Genomic DNA, 21,651 nt, shown 5'->3' with positions numbered 1-21,651 from the left:
AGTCACATGACTTTGTATAAAAAGAGCATGTCAGTGAGACAGAGTCCCTGAGAAACAAAGATGGTCAGTGGTTCACCAATCTCTGAAAAATTGTGATGATAAATTGTGCAGCCATTTCAGAACAATATTGTTTAACAAAAAAAGTGAGAAGACTTTGACTATCTTGCCATCTGCCGCACATAATATCAAAAGATTCAAAGAATCTGAACAAATCCGTGTACACAAGGGGCAAAGACAGCAGTCAATCTTGGATGCTCATGGTCTATGAGCCTGCAGACAGCACTGCATTAAAAACAAGTATGAATCTGTAATGCAAATCACTGCATGGGCTCAGGAATACTTCTAGTAATCATTGTCTGAACAAAATTTTTTATGCAATCCACAAATGCAAGTAAAAACTGTATAATGCAAAGAAGCAACTATATATATCAACACAATCCAAAAGTGTCATCTCTGGGCTAAAGCTCATTTGAGGGTAGGTTCGCACTGAGTTTTTTGGTCAGGATTTTGAGGTCGTATCCGCCTCAAAATCCTGACCAAAAAGACCACTCCCAATTAAATCAATGGGAGACGGTCAGTTCTTTTTTCTGGGAGCCGGTTGTTCCGGCTCCCGGAAAAAGAGAAGCAAGATGCTCATTCTACAGGCTGTTTCGCCTCACAATTCGGCCTGAAGACATTCCCTCCCGATTAGGCCCATTCATTTGGGCCTAATTCGGAGCAAATCGGCATCCAGTTGCAGCTACCCGTATTTTGGACCGGAACCTGAGGCAGCCTCCGATTCAGGTTCCGGTCCAAAAAACCCCGTGCGAACTTACCCTAACCCCTTCCTACCACATCCATTTTTCAATTTTTGTTTTTGACTCCCCAACTTCCAAAAGACAACTTATTTTTCCGTTCATAAGAGCTTAATTTTTGTGGGACAAATTGCACTTCATAATGGTACCATTTCATATTCTGTAAAATGTACTGGGAAGCTGGAAAAAAAACTAAGTTTTTAGAGAAAAACTTTTTTTGCAATTTTTTTTTTACAGACTTCATTTTAATGGCTGCCACTGTGGAGCCAAAATTAGAGGTCACCTGTATTCTTTGAGTTGGTGATTCTAGGTATACCAAATTGATATATTGAAAAAAATATATATTTTTTTTATTTTATTTTATTTTTTAACTTCTTAATCCCTTAAAATCCAAAACTTTGCTAGATGTCCATTTTATTTACACCACTTCATGGAAAACCTAACTGCTTGGATCATTTTTTTAATTCAAATTTATATGTGGGGGAAGAAACTGAGGTATGGCTCATTTGTGTTTTTATTTACCCTACTATGGTGTTCACCATATGGGAAAAATATTTCTCCAAGTTTGTAGACCAGGTGTTTTTGAACTCAGGAATACATAATGTGTATGTGTAACTTTATGTACTAGGGAAACAGGGAGGATTTTCCATTTTTTTGTTTTAAACTTTTTTTTTTTTTTTAAAATGTAACTTTTAAACCCTCCTATGGGTCTTGAATGCCAGGGGATCTCATCACTAATGCAATACACTTTCAATAAATTGCAATGCATTACCATTGTTAACAACAGTGCTTCTATTACAGGGTCCATAGAGAAGCCTGTAATAGAATAAAAACAATGAAAACCTGTGATCCTTCAACAGGCTCCCGGCTGTACAGTAACAAATTGATGGCCTCGAAACTCACTCTTGGACCAGCAAAATGGTAGTGCCCTTGCACAGCTGGGGAAAAAAAGCACTTTGGGGGAGAGTAATGCCCACAATCAGACTGGGCACTGATTATGGGCATTGTTGCTGGGTCTCCACTGTATATTTATATAAACAACATATCAATGAGCGCTGGGTTCTCTACTGTCAAGAGGACATGGACCATCCATCTTGTTATCAGCACAGATCTGAAAAGCCTATGGCATGGGCACTTAAACATCTTGGTGTCCATCATATCAGTGCTAATCAGTTTAGTTTTTAATTATGAAATGAAAAATCCAGCAAAGACAACCCAGGACTGTTGGGCAGCTACATCAGATAAGAGTAGGACAACATTCTGTAAAAAGAAGAGGGGATGCTACACAAGGGTAGACATGGCCCTGTACCAACTTTTTCTTCCAAGCGTTGCTGTATTCAATATCAAATGTCTGACTTTCAACTACTGATATGTGTTCCGTGTTCTATTTGTAACTAAAATATGGTATCGTTGCATTCTTCTTTTTTTGTTTTTTAAGACTTTACACAACGCCCCATCATTTTTGGAATTGAGAGCTGTAAAATTACATTTATTGAAGCCAATACCCAATTGAAGATTAAAAGGAGTCCATCACCTCCCCCAAGCATGCTCAACAGCATATTAGAGAGAACATAAATAATATAGCTTTCTTATGTATATCACTTTGTTTGAATTGGAGAAAAACAACTTTATGTTCTGATGTAAATAAGGAAGTTTTTGCACTGGGGATAGGCCTTCAGCTCCTGGAGCAGTGCTCTTACCAATCAGACCACTACACCTCCTGCTTGCACACCCCTTGCAGTGGGAGTTGATCCTCCCATTTCAATGACATCACCCATCCTAACAAAGCAGCAAGAGCAGCGCAAGCAGGGATGAAGAGATAAGTGGCATACATAACAAAGGTATTGTGTTTATCACTGTAATGTACAATTTTGGTAGTTCAATAGGCTTGGGGAGGTGGTAAGCTCCCATTAACCCCTTCCCGACATCGTCAGTAATAGTACGGCGCAGCCAGGAAGCACTTCCCGCACACCGCCGTACTATTACTGCGGCTGCATGGTGCGCACACAGAACCTGTGTGCGCACCATGCGCTGCAGGTGTCAGCCGTATGTTACGGCTGACTATGCCCTGTAACACCCGCGGTCGGAACCGGGTCCGATCGCGGGTGTTAACCCCTGAGATGCCGGCGGTAAACATGACCACCGGCATCTCCGGGGTTTCAATATAATGTGGTGCCGATCGGCACCCCCCGCGCCGGTTTCGGGGGGTGCCGGTGTTCGTAGGGGGCAGCCCGGGGTCTGATCAGTGACCCCGGGTCTGCCCCATCACTTACCATGTCCTCGTTCCTGGTCGATCCTGCCGTAAATGAGGCTGTCAGCCTGTGCGTCCACACAGGCTGACAGCTTCCTGTGTTCTGCAATACACATGTAACACGTGTATTGCAGCGTATATGTAGTGAAGCAGTGATCAGCCAATCACTGCTTCAATCCCCCATGGGGACAGAAAAAAAAAGTTAGAAAAAAGTAAAAATAAAAAAGTTTAAATAAGTTTAAAATAAATTACAAATAAATAAAGCCCCAAAAATCCATTTTTTCCACATATAAAATGTTTTACTATGTAAAATAAAGAAAAATAGAAAAAAATTACATATTTGGTATCGCCGCGTCCGTAATAACCTGAACAATCAAATTAAAACATTATTTAACCCGAACGGCGTAAAAAAAAAAGTAGAAAAACGCACAAAATAATGATTATTCACCACCTTTCCCTTACAAAATGTTCAATAAAAAGTAATCAAATGGTCAGATGAAAACCAAAATGGTACCAATAAAAAGCAGAGGTCATCCCGCAAAAAATAAGCCCTCAACCAGCTCTGTCTACTGAAAAATAAAAATGCTACGCCTTTCAGAAGATGGCGATGCAAAAATAATTGATTTTTTTCCCTAAATTGAATTTTATTCTGCAGAAATAGCAACGCATTAAAAAATCATATAAATTAGGTATCGCCGTAACCGTACCGACCCGCAGAATAAAGGTAACATGTTACTTATGCTGTACTCTGCACGGGGAAAAAAATAAATGCTAGAAAGCAATGCCAGAATTGATGTTTCCTTTTACATCCTACCCAGAAAGAGTTAATAAAATGTAGTCAATAAGTTACAGGCCCCAAAATGGTGGAATTGAAAAGTACATCTAATACCGCAAACACCAAGCCCTCATATGGCCACATTGCCAGAAAATAAAAATAAAAATCTACCTTGTACAATGTGAAGACAAAAACCCCAAAAGTCGCCAAATCATTACAACGTAAGTGGATGCGACTAGAAGGAAATGTGTAATCGGTGCGAGCATTTTCAGGGGACCCCCCATATTTAGAGCTTATGAGAGAGAATACAGCAGCGCTGACCCCCCAGAATGCCCCTCTTCCCCGTCCATGTCATAGGAGCTAGTGGGAAAATAGAATGGGATTTGGTGTGCCCAATTTACTCCGCACAACTTACACATTCACTTCGGGGTTACTAATGCTACTACATCACTTGATAAATACTTTGAGGGGTGCGGTTTTCAAAATGGGGTCACTTTCTAGAGGTTTCCACTGTTTGACACCTCAAGGGCTTTGTAAATGCGACATGGTTCCTGAAACTGATCACAGCCAGATCTGCCCTCTAAAAGCTCCTTGGCGCGCCTTCCCTTCTGCGTCTCGCTGTGCGTCCATATATTTGTTTACACCCACAAGTGGGGTACTATGGTAGTCGGGAGAACTTGCATAACAAATTGTGGGGGGCATTTTCTCCTTTAACCCCTTGTGAATGTGCAAATTCTAGGGCTAAACGAAAATATTAGTGAAATAAAGTCAAATTTGAAAATTTCACCTCCAATTTATATTAATTCCTGTTAAGCACTTATAGGGTTAAAATACTAGGTATATGTTGTTTTGGCTTATTTAAGGGGTGCAGTTTTGAAAATAGGGTGATTTATGGGGGGCTTTAATACAAGGGTCTTTCAAAACCCCTTCATAACTGGATTAGTCCCTTAAAAAATGGGTTTTGGAAATTTCTTGAAAATTTTGAATATTGTCGTTTCACTTGTAAACCTTCTAATGTCCGTAAAAAATAAAAGGGTGACTATAGTTTGATGCCGACATAAAGCAGAGATCTGGGACATGAGATTTAGGATATAATTTTGGCGGTCTGACTATCTGTATGTAATGCACATCATTTCAAACTTTATAAAATGCATATTTTTCAAAATTTCCACCAAATTTCCTATTTTTTCATAACTAAACACAAAACATATCTACCAAAATTTACCACTAACATGAAGTACAATGTGTTACGAAAAAAACAATCTCAAAATCACTTTGGTAAGTTAAAGCGTTCCAAAGTTATTGCCACATAAAGTGACACATGGCAGTTTTGAAAAATCGAGCTTGGTCAGGAAGTCAAAAAGTGCCATCGGCGGGAAGGGGTTAAAGGTAACCTGTCAGATGCAATTGAGATAATTAAGCACCAGCATTAGTTGAGTGTCCAAAACACACTATGCCTGTCTGTGGCCAGGATGTTTCATAAAAAAATATATATATATCGTATACTTACCATATAATACTCCTGGCATTGAACTAGAATGCGTGCAATGTAGACAGAAGAGGTCACAGGACTCACACAAGAGCTGCAGCAACATCAAGCAGCAGAACAGCCAAGTTAGACCCCCATTGACCTCCTATTGCTGACCTATACTTAGCAAAAATGACCTATACAACCCCTTTAAAGCAAAGTGATAACATATGAGAAAGTGATTGTTGCCACATTTGTATAACTTGCAATTGGAACAGATTTTAAAAATACCAATATCTCTTTAAAATAAAAAATAACATTGTTGCTTTAACTTATGATACATAGATACAAAGTATTCATTGGACTTTTTTTTTTTTTTACAAGCACCAACTTTAATGTATATTATTGAAATTTTAATTGAAGAGCCAACACAAAGTAGCAGATAATTGTGAAGTAGAACGAAAATGATACATGGTTTTCAAAATTTTAATGGAAAAAAAAAAAAAAAAAAACAGATCGAGAAAGGAGGGTCCTGATCAGAGAAGCAGCCAAGAGGCCCATGGTCACTTTTGATGAGCTGCAGAGATCCACATTTCAGGTGGGAGAATCTGTGCATCGGACAACTATAAGTCATGCACTCCACAAATCTGGCCTGTATGGAAGAGTGGCAAATAGAAAACCATTGTTGAAAGAAAGACATAAGAAGTGTCGTTTGCAGCCACACAGGGGACACAGCAAACGTGGAACAAGATGCTCTGGTCATAGGAGACCAAAGTTAAACTTTTTGGCCTAAATGCAAAGTGATATATGTGGTGGAAAAGTAAGACTGCTCATCACCCTTATCACACCATCCCCACTGTGACACATGCTGGAGGCAGCATCATGCGGGGATGCTTTTCTTCACCAGGGACAGGAAAGCTGGTCAGAGTTGAAGGGAAGATGAATGGAGCTAAATACAGGGCAATCCTGGAAGAAAACCTGTTGGAGGCTGCAAAAGACTTGAGACTGGGAGGGACATTCACCTTCAAGCAAGACAATTCATGTGTTAGAATAGCCAGACTTAAATCCCATTGAGCATCTGTGGCAAGACATGAAAATTGCTGCTCACAGATGCTCTTCATCTAATCTGGTTGAGCTTCAGCTATTTTGCAAAGAATAATGGGCAAAAATCTCAGTCTCCAGGTGTGCCAAGCTGGTATCATGACCCAAAAGACTTGCAGGTGTCATTGCAGGGAAAGGTGGCTCTACAAAGTACTGATATAGGGGGCTGAATACTTTTGCACGCCCATGTATAATTTTCGTTACAGTTCACAATTATGTGCTACTTAAACTCTTAATAAAATACATTTAAGTTTGTGGTTCACAGGGTATGAATACTTTTGCAAGGCACTGTACTCATAAATGACTTTTTAAAGGTTTGAGTAGAATATTGCAATTAAAGGTTTATAAAACAATCTGACAGATGGAAATTGGTTTCTATAGGTCATACCTGATTAAAGGGATATTCCCATCTGAAATATTTGTGGCATATTCATAGGATTGTCAAATGTCAATGCAAAGCAGCTGCCAGCTGTATTGACTTCAATGAAGAAGTGGCCATTCTTCTATTAGAGTTACAGTATCTATATGAAATAGGGCATTTTTTTCTTTCAGAAAACATTGTTCCATAAGGTCAATTACTCCTACACATAAAATATTATATACATATTGATTGTATATTAGTACAATCGCCAATCATTTTATATCTGGCACTACTTATAAGTCATTAAATAATTCCTACTTACAGTACCCATATATTCAAGTGTGGGGCACTCAGGCTCTGAGAGGGTCTAAAGCCCCTGTACCACAAAGGACGATACTAACATTATTAATGACACATGGTAGGTGTGGGCCCTGTTATAGATTAGGGCTCTTAAAGGGATTCTATCATTAGAATCCCGTTTTTAGCTAAACTCAAGTCGGAATAACTTTAAGAAAGGTTATTCTTCCTCTACCTTTACAAGTCTTCTCCGTGCCACCATTTGGAATATATTCCCGCTTTCTTCATTATGGTAATGAGTTCTCTTGCAGCACCGGGGGTGGTCCCCAGCACTCAAACAGCACTGGAGGTGTCCCCTGTGCTGCGAGAAATCTCTCCAGCACTGCCGCCTTCTTGTTCTCTGCCTCTTCTCTCCTATTTGGCCACAGAAAAATGGCCGACTGTACCCGCTGCGTATATCCATTGGCCATTTTCCTGTGGCCACACGGGAGAGAAGAGGCGGGAATAAAGGCGGCGGCACTGGGGAGTTTTCTCACAGCACAGGGGACACCCCCAGTGCTGTTTGAGTGCTGGGGACCGCCCCCACTGCTGCGAGAAAACTCATTACCAAAATGAAGAAACCGGGAATGTATACCAAACGGCAGCGCAGAGACTTCTAAGGATAGGGAAGAATAGCCTTTCTTAAGGCTATTCCCAACTTGGGTTTAGCTAAAAATGGGATTCTAATGATCGAATCCCTTTAAAGTTACATCTTTGCATTGAATTCTCCTCCCTGTGCTTCTTTTGCAGCCACTTCGATTCTTTGCATTGATAACAAGAGACTTCTCACTATAACGGTTTTGTTCAGTTAGAACCTGAAATATATTGTGGAGTTTACTTGTACTTCAAAGCTCAAACTACAGACCACACTGGTCACAGTGTTCCATTTTTAAATATAGGAACCTACTTCTGCCAAGTTGTATTGCTAGAAATATGACCGCTAAACACTATATTATAAAGATTTAAGACAAAGACATGAGAGTTCGGTAGCAAATATTCCTTATACAATAGCACAGGAAGCAATTAAATAGCATATAGATATCTAAACAGCTGGCGTCACATGAATTTTGGGACAAGACACATAACATATATATATATTATTATATTTATTTATTTTTTAAACGTATTCTTATCCTTTGCGTAAAAACCTAATTCATTCAAGTCATGGGAGAAATTGAAAGGGCATCTATCAAGAAACACAATCATGGATACCTAAAAGGTGTCTCTATAGATATAGTTACTGATCCAGATGATATCATACTTTATTTACTCCTTTTCACTAAGCAAAAAACATGCCTAAAAAAATCTCCCATAGACCTCACTGAGTCTAGTCCAGTCTATTGCTGCCTATGCCCAGGAGACAGCTGTAAAGTGTATCACTAAATACTGTTAACAGAGCAGAGGAGAAGTTCAGGCAAAATGGAAGCGACCCAAAATCATGTACAGAAAATAAAACCTTAGAAAAACAGAATATATTTTATCATCTAGTTTTAATAAATAGATATTTTTTTAAATTTGTTATCAATTTCTTCAAAACCATAAGATCGGGCAAGAGTTTGCCTGCATAATCCCTTTAAAATAATCCATAATACAATGTTCATTCTATACAAAACTCCAGGATTCTTCTGCACAGCTTGATTGTTTTTACTAATGCATGCAACACTACTACTTCATCCAGAGTCCTTCTATCAATCTTACATTCAATATTCATATGCTCCAACAGTCTAAAATCCAAAATAGGTCACCCCTATTATCATAAGTTTTTAGTGTGCTGGCACAGAACACGAACAAAGCCTTTAGTGTCAGCCATATGGCGGGGAAGGTTTTCCAAAGAATCATTTTTTAAAGTCAATCGAATGCGATTATGCTAATGGAATGAGCCCACTTGCTGTTCTTGCACTGTGGTCAGGGGCGTAACTTGAGGGGGTACAGAGGGTGCAGTCACTCTGGGGCCCATAAGCACTGGCAACAGTATTGAGATTGTAGATTCTATCTGCCCCATAAGCCAAGGAGACCCACAGATTACCCTAACCACACTAAGGTTGATTAATCTTCTTAGTACCCGGAACCATCAATATCAAGAACTCGCTGTAATGATGAGGTAGGGGGCCCCAAACCAAAGTTTGCACCGGGGCTCACAAGACTTTAGTTACACCACAGACTGTTGCCCTCAGTTGGCTATGTTAACCAAAGAATTATATGGCAGGATGGAACATTTACTCAGTCTCTAATATGAAATTGGACCTTGACTGTAAGGCATTCTTCAATAGTAATATTCTACAATTGTATAACTTCCACACAAGGGGCCTCAGTCATTCTTTTGAACTGCAATATTATTGAGGGACTTTTAATACACTTCTACGACTCAAAGAGTATAGAACAATGTGAAATGACACTCTATATAATACTCTGTGTAACATAATACATCTTTAGAGCAGGAAATGTACATCAAACTGTAACTAAAAACAATTATGTAGATGTAAGAACTATCGCCATTCTCCCAAAGGTATATTATGTAAATTTGTAACATCAAAGTCTTTAAAACTTACAAAAGAATATTTAAAAAATTAAATAAAATATTGGTTTATAGTTTGGATCCGCCCTCTGGCATCTGGTCCAGCCATATATAAAATAAACATTTGTGCAAAAGTGCAAAGTTCCAGACACTGGTTAGCAGCACAGATGGAGATGGACCTCTGTTTGCAACGTTAGAATTGTCTATAGGCACCAATGGAGTTGGAAGTCTGAGATGGAGAAACCGTATTAAATATGGGTTTCATCTTTCTTAAGATTTTGTGGATATCCAGATCTTTGGTAATTTGAATGTATATGTTGCATATGTTCCAGCGGAACAACAACATCGTCAGGATGATGCGGTGCTTTGTTTAGTTCTACCACTCGAGGTACCACCACTGACCAGCGATCTATAAAAATAGACACAATAAGATGTGAATGAATGAATCAATCAATCAAATCAATGAAGATCTATGCGATACATTACTCAAACATACTACACAATGTGAAAATCCTAATGCAAATGCAAATAAATGGTGAGCAACTTTGCAAAACCTTCTACCTAAAATTGCCTACATCTTGTTACATTAAAATGCAGGGGCACAATTTCTGGACATTTTACATTTTTAGATGCTTTCCCCTCTATTATCTCTGTCTCTAATTTTCAGTTCCCCCTGAGCTGATGACTGGAGACTGATATGAAGTCTCCCATAGACAGCGCAGAAAGAGGAGAATCTGATCATCTGACTCACTCAAAAGCTTCAGCAGGGTCACATAGAAATAGACAGAGAAATATTGAACCGCACTGATGCTCATAAAACACGTAGGCAGAGGCATAAATCTTTCTATTTAGCTTCTTGCAGTCTTTTCATCTCACTCAGCTACTGCCCACTTCTCCAGGAAAAGATCCAGAGAGAAGAAGCTTTTAACTTTAGCTTTATCTAACGGAGACTAGGTTCACATCTGCCTTGGAGTCATACGGTAGTAGATTCCACTTAAAATCAGCAGAGAGAAAAGTCTTTCAAAGTTTCTTATACTCGTACAAATGAATTATGCAATGCTTGTTGAAAAGTTAGGGATCATTTTAAGTTCTGGCCTGGGAACACCCCCACTTTGGAGTCAAATTTGCATAAATCCTTAAATTTGTGAGGCCATTCCACTAAAGTTGGGACTGCTGGCATCATATTGGTGAAGTCTGTAATCTTGGATGACTGATGCCATAAATGAAATGGCGCTATAGAGCAATTAACCTCTACAGTATTTTTTCATTTTGGAATTAATGGTCTGTGGTTTAAAGGTTTAGATTTCACGAATCTCGCCTATTTCCATTATTTATTAGAAGTTCATTGTGACTAAAATTCCCATTTAACAGCTGATCACACTTAAAGTTCAGTCATGGTGATCACATTACTATCCTTCCCTGATCTTTTCCTTTTACACATATCTAGAATTATTGTCTCGCAATATAGAAACACTGATCCTGGGTTTAGTGCTTGTACTAGAATCAGGGATTCCATCCCTCTCTCCCTCTCTCTCTTTGGGGGCAGAAATCGGGCAGACCCCATTATAGTCTATGGGGTCCGCAGGTTCCCTAAGGCAACCGCTTTTTATGAGGATTAGGCTTCCATTCGGAAGATCCTCAAGCAGAACCCACAAACAGAAACCCGAACACAGATGTGAACCTAGTCTGACCATGTCAAAATAATTACACATTAAACTAAAATACCAGTGGATAAAAAGAGAACTGTACACACAATTCTTACAAGCATTTTCTAAAAATACAATATTTAAATGTTAACCCCAGAAGCAGCCATTGCCATGAACTCTATTTGGATGGTGAAGGGCTCATCCATTAAATAGTGTATATGCATTAACAGTATGCTCATTTTTGAGCCAAGTTGTACTGTTGTCAGTGGAATGTTTGATGGATCATTTACTCCTAGGATCAAAACATGCTATTAGCAATAGAACTAATCCATTAAGCATATTGAAGTCACAGTATGCTAATAAAGCAATGACCTCACAAGCATAAAAAGAGGAGGGGGAGGCAAGTTAGCAAAATCTCTTTTTACTGCAAAAATAATACAATGGAGTTTACTGAAATATGTAATACAAAAAGTCAGGCTCACCTCTCCGGAGACGTCCCACGGTTTGTGAAAAACCATAATATTGATAAGTATCGTTCTTCCCAGGGTCCTCATTGATAATGCCAAGATTCTGATTCCAATGAGACCAATTCACTTCATCCACCCTAAAATAAATACAACTCCATGTCATAAAGACCGTAACACCAGAAAACAATGTTCAACTATTAGACAGTTCTTTTCAGTAACCATTTTATTGTCACATAAGATATGATGAATGTGTCCCTACACTGTTCATTAACCTTTTTATCACCACAGGGCTTTTCACTAATGCATACCAGTAAGACATTTTACTTGCTTGTGTCCTGATAATTTGTTCTTTCTTATTCTCTAAAATGTTTGAGGCAAATCTTTTCTGGCATTTCAGTTGAAGGAACCTTCAATGGTTATACACATGCAAAAATTTATAAAGATGTAGCAGAGCTGAATATGTTCAACGAGACATCACCAAGGTTCAGGTTCAGCGTACGCCGACTTCTTCACTTTATCTTCTTAACCTTGCAGTCAGTTTTAATTGCAGGACGTTTGGGGCAATTAAAACTGTCTGCATTGGCTGCCAGGTTTCAACTGCACCATCAGACTTACACTATTCAATGTCGCAAGGCTGCTCCTGTGAACCTCCAACCCTCCTTGAGAGCTGCCATGTCATGATATCCACAGTGTCATCTCATCTCATGACATAGGTGTTCTCATGGAGGGGCGGGACCAGATAACATGGACAACACAGGATCAGCCAAGAGCAGCCTGGTTATGGTGGAGAACCCAATATGTGAGTATCTGAAGCCAGCAGCCTGTGGGAATCAGAATATAGTCACTGGCCCCAGGAAAGGTAGCTGTCACAACCAGAAGAACGTAGCGTGCTGCCCCTGTGTGGAGGCAATGAAGGTGTTGCTGTGATGCAATAGGTGAGGCACTCCATAACCATTTTATGCTGCCATGTCTCCTCAGTGCCTCCTGCCAACTTAAAATCCCTCTGCAGGTGCCCCCCATCACTTGAAAAAACTCTGTTGGTGCACGCCTTTCTCAAATTATCTTGTAGGTGCCTAAAGGGGAAATTGAGAAAGGGGTATACCACTACTGGTCTCTGAGGGGATGAGGGGGAACCTGCAGGAGGATTTGAAAAGGGAGTGCACCAGCAAATGTCTCTGAAGAACAGGGAGCACCAGCAGGAGGCACTGAGGAAACATGGCAGTATAAAATGGTGCTGCAATGCCTCACCCTTGACCTCACAATGGCACCTTCAGTGGCTCAAAGGCCCCTGCTGGTGAACCCCTTTTTCAGATCTCTCTGTAGGTGCTCTCCCATCACTTCAAAAACCCCTGCTCTTTTGGGCTGACAGCCCCCACCTCCCCTGTAATCTTGTGCTTGGTAACTAAAAGGGTTTTCCTAACCTATTTTTCATACTGACGATCTATCCACATGATAGGTAATCAGTATGTGATATGTGAGTGTAATTAGACCCTGCACAGATCAGCTTTTGTGGCGGACTGTGGGAGCCCGAAGTTACAGCAGTGGACAGGGGGCACATGCAGCAGCTCCCATTACTTGAATAAGAACAGCCACATATGCTCCCCGTATACGGATGTAACTTCTGGCTGTATCTTGTCATGTCTTACTTTTCTGTTGGAAGAAAGTCCTGAAGGCACAACGTTTTCTTCTGTTACAAAAGCAAAATAACATGACAGAAGAAAGCTTACGTCATGTTTTTAACCAGGCCACAAAGGGGCCAACTAAGACTCGACCACGCATAACCCTGGAGCTGGCCATGAACAGGTTTGTCCTTTGACATGATGCATAATTTAAAATGTTCTTCCATGGCTTTACAACTGTCGGCAAACCTAGTACATTACCTTAAGTGTGAGTAGGCAGTGTGATCAAGTTTCTGCAGAACAGAGATTAAAAGGCAAAGTCATCTTTGTTCCATTTTATTGCCTTTGCGTTAATGGAGTTTTCTGATTTTTTAATACTGATAACTTAGACTAGGACACCAATGATCAGCGGGGTCGCCTCCTGGCATTCCCACAATTTAGACAATCATGGTTTTCGCAAGCAGTATGCATATGGCGGTGAATGTGCCTGGTAATGCACCTTACTTTTATTCACTCATAAAAAGAACTTTGCTACAGTACCACAAACAGCCAAAGCCATATGTATGGAACTGTGCCTGCACAGACCAGGCATGAGACCTGACACTACAACTGCTCAGTAGGGCGCTAGGGATTCATGTTTTGATGGCCTACCTTAAAAATTGAAAATCAGTGTTACACAGCTGAGAAATCCCTGTAATCCTGGTGTTTTATGACCATTTTCGGTAGCATTCAGAGTTATATTTTTAGTCCTTTTTAGCTCTGCTAAAAGGGCACCAAGAAGATTTTGGCAACAAAGAGATTTTGCTAGGATCAAAAATATAGCCATATATAAAGTACCCCAATAATAGTTTTAACTTTTCATTTTACTTACTCAACTTTACTATATGTAGATCTAAATAGTCTACACAAAGTGGTTTATCTTTTTTAGTAACTAATAAACTTGAAAATTTCAGATATCCATGGATCTATGTATATTTTGTAGATTTATATTAAAGCTGTTGTATAAGGAATATTAACCCTGTAGCACTGAACACTTACTCCAAGTCTCACATTTAGTGGAGTTTTGGTTTAACTGCCTGATGAACCAAGACAACCTTTTCATTCCAAGCAGAAATTAGTACAAAATAGACAAGGGTCTAATGAGGTCTAATTATGAATCAATAACAGATATTCCATTAAATACTGTCATAATTGCCAGTCACTGCCTGTCTCTCATATTTACCAGAAGATTTAAATGCCATCTGTTAATTCATGCTGTGCCTTGTGGTATAGCAGGAGACTTTATTAATATGCAAATTAGGACCCACCACAACCCCCACTCTAATGATCATGAGTGATGCTCCTGGGAGCCTATCTGGTCGAACCACTTTCTATACATGTGCAATGTAAATGCCAAGAGCCACTTTGAAGGCAGAACATATGCAAGAAGCAATGATAGATTTGATCTAGCAAAAGCATTAAAACCTAGCCATTTAATCTGAAAACTAATAAATCCATTTACAAACACGATTTATAAAAGTACAGTAAAGTAAAATGTGCTGAAAATAAGTGAACATCCCTTCATTTGCAGCTCTTATTCTCTGAAAAGTAAAGACCCTGCGCCTTCCTGGTGTGCGATGTAGAGTTCAATCACATACAGCGAGGTGATCTCAAATGAGAAACAAATTATTTACCGGTAGTCCCTTTTGTGCTAAAATTGCTTGTAAATTGCTGTATAATCAGGGAGGCGATGCGGTGTTTGTGGATTGATGGCTGTATAATCTAGCAGTAAGTAAACTATTCTGGAAGTGTAATGGATGTTCTGTTTTCTGATTTGGCTAATTACAAAAAAATAAAATTCTATTTACTGCAACTGCATACATTTCATGAAATATTTTATCTAAATTATAGTGTAGCTGTTAGTTTGTTTTTTTTTGTGTTTTTTTTTATATATTCTTGGTCTACTCTTCTAAGGCCACTTTTACATGACAGTATTTGTAAGCCAAAATCAAGAGTGAGTTTATAAGAGGTAAGAGGTAAACATCCATCTAATATGCATTATTTTGTGTAGGTACCACTACTGGTTTTGGTTCACAAATACGATGATTATATATATATATATATATATATATATATATATATATATATATATATATATATATATACACACACAGAGTAAATACTGGTGTGTGAAAATGGCCTAATGAAGGGTAAACATGCTTCAATTGTACTGCCCCTTATTTTAGAATGAGCACAACATTATGAAGTTAATTTCAGCTGAATTGCATAGGAATAAAACACTGATTTACATGAAAATGGAGATGCAATGCAGAATTTAAAAAAAATTAAAAAAACGCACACATTTTTGGAAAGTGTAGAAGCTGATCTACAAGGTACTGTCATTAGTTTGATACTGATTTTCCTGCTGACAGACTCCCTTTAAGCACCACCCAAAGAATGCTTTGTCCAGTGAAAAGGCCCACCCTTGTCCCTTTATGGCCTGGGACCAATTAAATTTGATAATTTGTTGAGACTGCCTCTGAAAAATTCAGGCAATATCAGCAAATTCAAGACTGTTGGCAAGTGTGCAATCAGCCGATCACCGCAGCACCTGCATTCTGAATAAAAATACACTCCAAATAGGTTTTTTATTCCTTTCAGCCCCATTGTACCATATTATACTACAATTTCCCATGTTTCAGCTTAATTGACACCATTTTTTCATGTCTAGCAACTTAAGTAACTCTTTGAGAAAGAGAAATCATTAATTAGATTTGAGGGTATTAATTCTGGGTTTTCTATGAATAATTTGATTATACTACTCTCTGCCTTGCCATTCCATATCCATAGTTAAACTTGAAGCTTCAGTGAACCCAAGGGTTTTACCTATAGTTTGCTTTATCTATCTTTTTCAGTTACTGCTGAATAGGTCTCTGCAGAGTTTACAGCTTGTTGCTTTGGTTACAGACCACCTCTGAGATGGTCACGTCAGTCTCTGTTCCCAACCACCTCTATTCTCTTCTCATTTTCTCTATGCCAAATGTTCTCAACTGCCGAGTTCTAATAAGGACTAGAACAGTGCCTCTTATCTCTGTGTGTAAATCCAGAATAAAGGTGCAGTTTAGAACAAGCACACTGTTCATCTCAGAGTACACAACTGGCCTGATCAGTGCAATACACAGGCTAAGCCCACCCACCATCTTATCACTGAAACCAGGGATGTATCTGTTCTTAGTTAAACGGGTTGTCCAGTTTCAAACCAATATTAAGAGACATTATTAGTGTTGAGCGAATAGTATTCGAATCCTAGATTCGAATACCTCCACTCCCATAGGAATGCATGGGATCGCGAAGGGTTTAAGCACCGACTTCAATGCATTCCTATGGGAGCAAGGTATTCAAAACTAGGATTCGAATACTATTCGCTCAACACTAGACATGATTATATATATATATATATATATATATATATATATATATATATATATATAATGAAAAGTTCTACAATTTTTCCAATATACTCTCTGTATCAATTCTTCGCAGTGTTCTAGATCTCTACTTGGTCATTTATGGTCATATGATGGACACACATATCCTTGGCTCATTACAGTCACAGCACAGTAATCAGACATCAGCCACTTAATGAGCTGTGCACCTGTGTCTCCGTCACATGACCATGGACTTTAAATCACATGACCATCCATGGACTGATTTTTATCCACTGGAAGAAAAACAAGATTGAATTACAGCAAGCAGAAATCTAGAAAAATGGTGAAGATTTGATATAGATAGTAAATTAAAAATTGTAGAACTTTTCCTTATTATCGATACATAACATATGGGCTATGTTTTTAAAACAATCCTCTGATTTTTAGATACAATGTTCAGAAATGAGGACATGTGCCATTTAGATCACAGGGGATTGGACTAATAAAAGGTAAAAACATTACCTAAAACACCATCGTCGATCAGGAGTCCCATCTAAATTCTTCCCAACTGTTACCATTTCTCCAGAACGAAAAGCTTTTCTTATGAATACTGGAAATGATCGCTCAATATCCAGGATGGTGGTGGCCCACTAATGTAAAAGAAAATAGATCCAAATCAAGTGGCTTTAGATATTAGCCAGAAAGTAGCTATCAAAAGAATGATTCAATGACGTCAGCACAGCAGACAGAAAAATGATGACAGGAACTTGGTATTTTAATAAAAGGAAAATCATCTGTGCATGTTAAAGAAGTTACCACTGGGACTCCACCTATTGCAAGTATGGGGGCAGGGACCCCGTCCTATGGACACTGAACAGAGAGGTGGCTGCACATGGACTTCACTGTCCATTCATTTCTATGACAGTTTCAAAAACAGCTGAGTAAGTGTGCTTTGTTGTTTCTAGTGCATGTCTCGGATGTAGGACCGGCATCTCTAAGACATTTATGGTACAATCTGTGGATCTGTCAAATGTCAGGGATGAAAAAATGTAATAAAATCATGTAGTTATCATGTGACTATCATGACCAATCAAGGCAAGACATTGTGGATACATTATCACAGCACTATGGCAAGACCGGCCACCAGAGTCATGTGAAAGATGTGCATCATACGACACCTCTAAAACCTCAGACCAATGCAATGGAAGCAGCAGATTGCAGCAATTAAAGTTAGTTCTATAAATTTACTGTTTCACAAAACGACTATGTGCTACATGCTTCTTAAGGTGGTCATACACATTAGGTGGCCAACCAATCATGCTAATATCGTTGAACAGGGCTGACATTAATATGTATGGAATTCAATATGCCAGAGCCTTTTGTTCTTAGGGGAATAAGCCACCATCAAAGATGTCTAGAAGAAGCTTACTGCTTTCTTTCCACTGAAAACATGCATTACTTCCTTCTCTTCAATGCATGCTTGGCTGAGCCAGGTATATGTGTATATAAATGTAGTGATGGAGGTGGATCAGATGGGGATAGGATTCTGGTACTCAAAAGAAACTTTGTAGTGAAACACAGGGCCTGAACCACAATCCACCCGAGTGTCAACTTAAATTGGCTAGAGAGTCCTAAACTAATCCCATTACGGACTAACACTTGTATTTACATTACTCATTCCTTTAAGAGATCATTTTATATACTTTTTTTTATATATTTTTACCTGCAATTTCCAGATTTGTTTGCTTTCTTTTGACACTTGACCAACCGTTTCTCCCATTAAAGCGATTAACATGTTAAGAAGTAGGACGAAGGTGAGGATGATATAAGTAACCAGTAGAATGATGAAGACAGCTGGATATTTGGCACTGTTGATCATCTCTAGGTCTCCCATTCCAATGGTTAACTTGAAGAGATCCAGTAAGAACTTACTGAAGGTGCTACTGTCTCGGCAAGATGGATACTCGGGCACAGAACAGTCTGTTCCATTATTATTGCAAATCTCCTTTGTAGAGCAAGGATTCAGCAAAGACACCAGAGCTATGTGAAAAAAATTCAGGAATGTCAACCATTACTAAATATATCTCCATACCACATACACCGTTACTGTAACACAATACTAAAACTTTTTAATTTCATGCATCTGGTTTTCAGTTTGTAAAACCAAACCCTTTACTTACTTTGAAGCTTCAAGTGAAAATAAGTTATAATTTTGGCTACGTCTACCACCACTGAGACTGAGGCCACGAGCTCTCACGGCTGTGTCATTATATATTGGATAGCTTTCTCATCCAGTTTTCATATCCAAGTATTTTTTTCAGGGTAAGCAATTTTTAAGTCGCACAAGCAAAACAATTGCTTAGTTTTAGGCCTCAATGACTGTTTATGCCATATGCATGGACCCTGTATAGCAGCATGGGGAAATCCTACAGGTCTCTACAATTATGTAGCATGATATGTACTATAAAACTTTTTTACGCTGTGTACCTCTGTATAAAATTGGGGAGAACAATGGTACAAAATAGGCGCAGAATCACGGATCAGGGTGTACCCATGGGGAGGCAGGATTCACAAGGCCAATGTCTTGTATGTCAGTCATAAAATTGGCGCATCCTTTGATGTGATATTGGACTACAGTGAAATCTCCACCAGCTTGTAGATTTCCGGCAGTATTTACAATGGCACAAACTAAACTGTCATAAATTAGGATACAGCACACCATTACTATGCCCTCTTTTAAGAAAGTGCCAGGGGTGGTGTAAAAACACCACTTGCAATAATTTTTGTCACAAGCAGAATTTATAAAGTTGCAACTCCTAAGTTTGTGACTTTTTTATGCCACAAAGTAGCATAAGGGCTCATTCACACGGGGGACGGTGGGGTAGATTTTGGCACAGAGTGTAACGCGGGGAACCGCATCACTCTCGGGTCAAAACCCGCTTGCCACAACCATCGCGATCACGGCTTTCCCCCCCGGAGTCGGTTCAAATGAATGGGCCGACTCCGGAGGTTGCCGCGGAATCCGCCCAAAGAAAGGGCAGCTTGCTTCTTTTTTCCACAAAAAGAACGCTAGTGGTCTCCATAGACCACCACTGTATGGAGGCGGATTTTGAGGCAAAATCCGCTGTCAAAATCCGACTGCTTACCCCCATGTGAACTAGCCCTTAAAGAGTAATAAATATCCCCCCTAGTGTATATACTGTATATAGTGTATTGATCCAGTAGATCATATCAGTTTGGAACATTAATAAATATTTAGACTTCATTCATATCTACACTTCTTAACACTTGTGGGTGTTAGCTACACAAGACTTTCCAAAATGTCACTGTCCATTCTAACTATTATTTATAATGTCCCAGATTTTATCGAAACATTTCTGTGATACAAACAAATCACTTCTAGTCTGCAAAATGAGTTTTAATTTTGGTCCGCTTTATTTTATGTCACTCTTCGTAAAAGGAGTCAGTTGGAGTAATTTACACAATTTTTTTTTTTTTTTTTTTTTTTTTTAATAGACCACCTACCTCTTAACAAATGTAGTACATTTCTGACTGCAGGACAGTGAGGAAATTAAATCTATGCCATGCTATGTGCAGGCATAAATCTATATACCTGAAATATGTGTGCAACATTCTTCAGCTGTTTCACATACAAAATGTGGCCTAAACTATAGCAAGCAACGTCCCAAGTTATAGCATCACGGTTTTGGATATATACTATGTAAGAAATGTAGCCCATTGAAAGTTCTCCTAAAACAGATGCATACATAGGTTTTTTTTATATATTTCTACTGTAATATTTTATGTCTTATGTTTACAGGATAGTATCAGAAATCCAACCTCCATTCCAGCTTTCACAGTTTATTTTTTATACATACCTGAAGCATAGCCAATCATAAAGAGGAGGTACACAAGGAGAAAGCGGAACAAATCCTTAAATAAAATCTAGAAAACGGAAAACAAAGTATTGGGTTAGAAAACTTAAGACATCACCTGTCAATTCTAATTTCTTTCTAAAAGACTACATTGGGATTTAAAGGGGTTGCCTATACTGCTAGTAGAGCCATAAATATAACAAACCATTTCCCACTTCCTCCCAGGCCACCTTCTCCAGCGACAGCAGCTTAGTTTGTCTGTATACAGGTCACCTGTAAGGTCAGCTGGGGAACCCATATAAAGACAAACTGAGGTGCTGTAGCTGTAAAAGGAGGTCCGGAAAAAAGGCAAGTAGTAATTTGTCAGGTGTATGGACCTACAAGCAGCAGTATTCAATAACAAAAAAAATGGAAATGATACGGAGACCAGAAGCCCTGGTTGTGGAGGATTCTCCCGACCCCTCTCGGTTTGAATGGCTTTGGCGGCCCTGGGTGATTTTCAAGGACTCTTCTGCTTTTTCGTCTTCCTTCCCCTGATCACACTATGGCTGCTCCTCCATCCCACCTGCTTTTTCCTTCCCATTTGTGCTAGTCTCGTTTGTAATTTCTGTCCTTATTTGGTCATTGTCACCCCCCCTCTTCTCTTCCTCCCCCCCCCCCTTTTTCTTTTTTGTTTTCTACTGCCTTCCGTATTGATGGCCTTGTTTCGGCCCGCTCCTACCCTCTCCTCTATTTTGCTTTGGCAGTGTCCATGTTGTATTATACGTTGCTGGGCGAAGGGAAACCCCCACCCCCACCCCCCCCGCCTATTCACACCTTTTGGGGCCTGCGTGCCCTTTCTGACACCTTTCATTTTCAATGTTTTATTCTTATGTTATATAAAACTTCAATAAAACCCGATTATACTGTACATATAAAATATAAACGGACAATAGCTTTATAAGGTGTAATAACAACAACAACAATAATAATAATAAGTGAAAATCATATAATAAAGATTATTTATTGTAAGAAGAAAAGTAAGGGTTTTCTCGTA

General features: G+C 39.1%; 1 protein-coding gene across 1 annotated transcript in view; it reads right to left on the bottom strand.

Moving 5' to 3' along the window:
- Positions 1 to 9,690: 9,690 nt before the first annotated feature.
- Positions 9,691 to 21,651, bottom strand: part of TRPV4 (transient receptor potential cation channel subfamily V member 4) — a 79,636-nt gene continuing 67,675 nt past the window's right edge. Inside the window, exons 12-16 of the mRNA XM_075276625.1 lie at positions 20,619 to 20,685; positions 18,464 to 18,780; positions 17,263 to 17,390; positions 11,730 to 11,851; positions 9,691 to 10,010 (exon numbers count right to left, since the gene is read on the bottom strand). Coding sequence (XP_075132726.1) covers positions 9,850 to 10,010; positions 11,730 to 11,851; positions 17,263 to 17,390; positions 18,464 to 18,780; positions 20,619 to 20,685 — 795 coding nt within the window. The 3' untranslated portion in view covers positions 9,691 to 9,849. The remainder of the gene's footprint in view (positions 10,011 to 11,729; positions 11,852 to 17,262; positions 17,391 to 18,463; positions 18,781 to 20,618; positions 20,686 to 21,651) is intronic.

Source organism: Leptodactylus fuscus, chromosome 1, assembly GCF_031893055.1.
Source record: "Leptodactylus fuscus isolate aLepFus1 chromosome 1, aLepFus1.hap2, whole genome shotgun sequence".
NCBI lineage: Eukaryota > Metazoa > Chordata > Amphibia > Anura > Leptodactylidae > Leptodactylus > Leptodactylus fuscus.
This window is presented reverse-complemented; position numbering and strand designations above follow the sequence as displayed.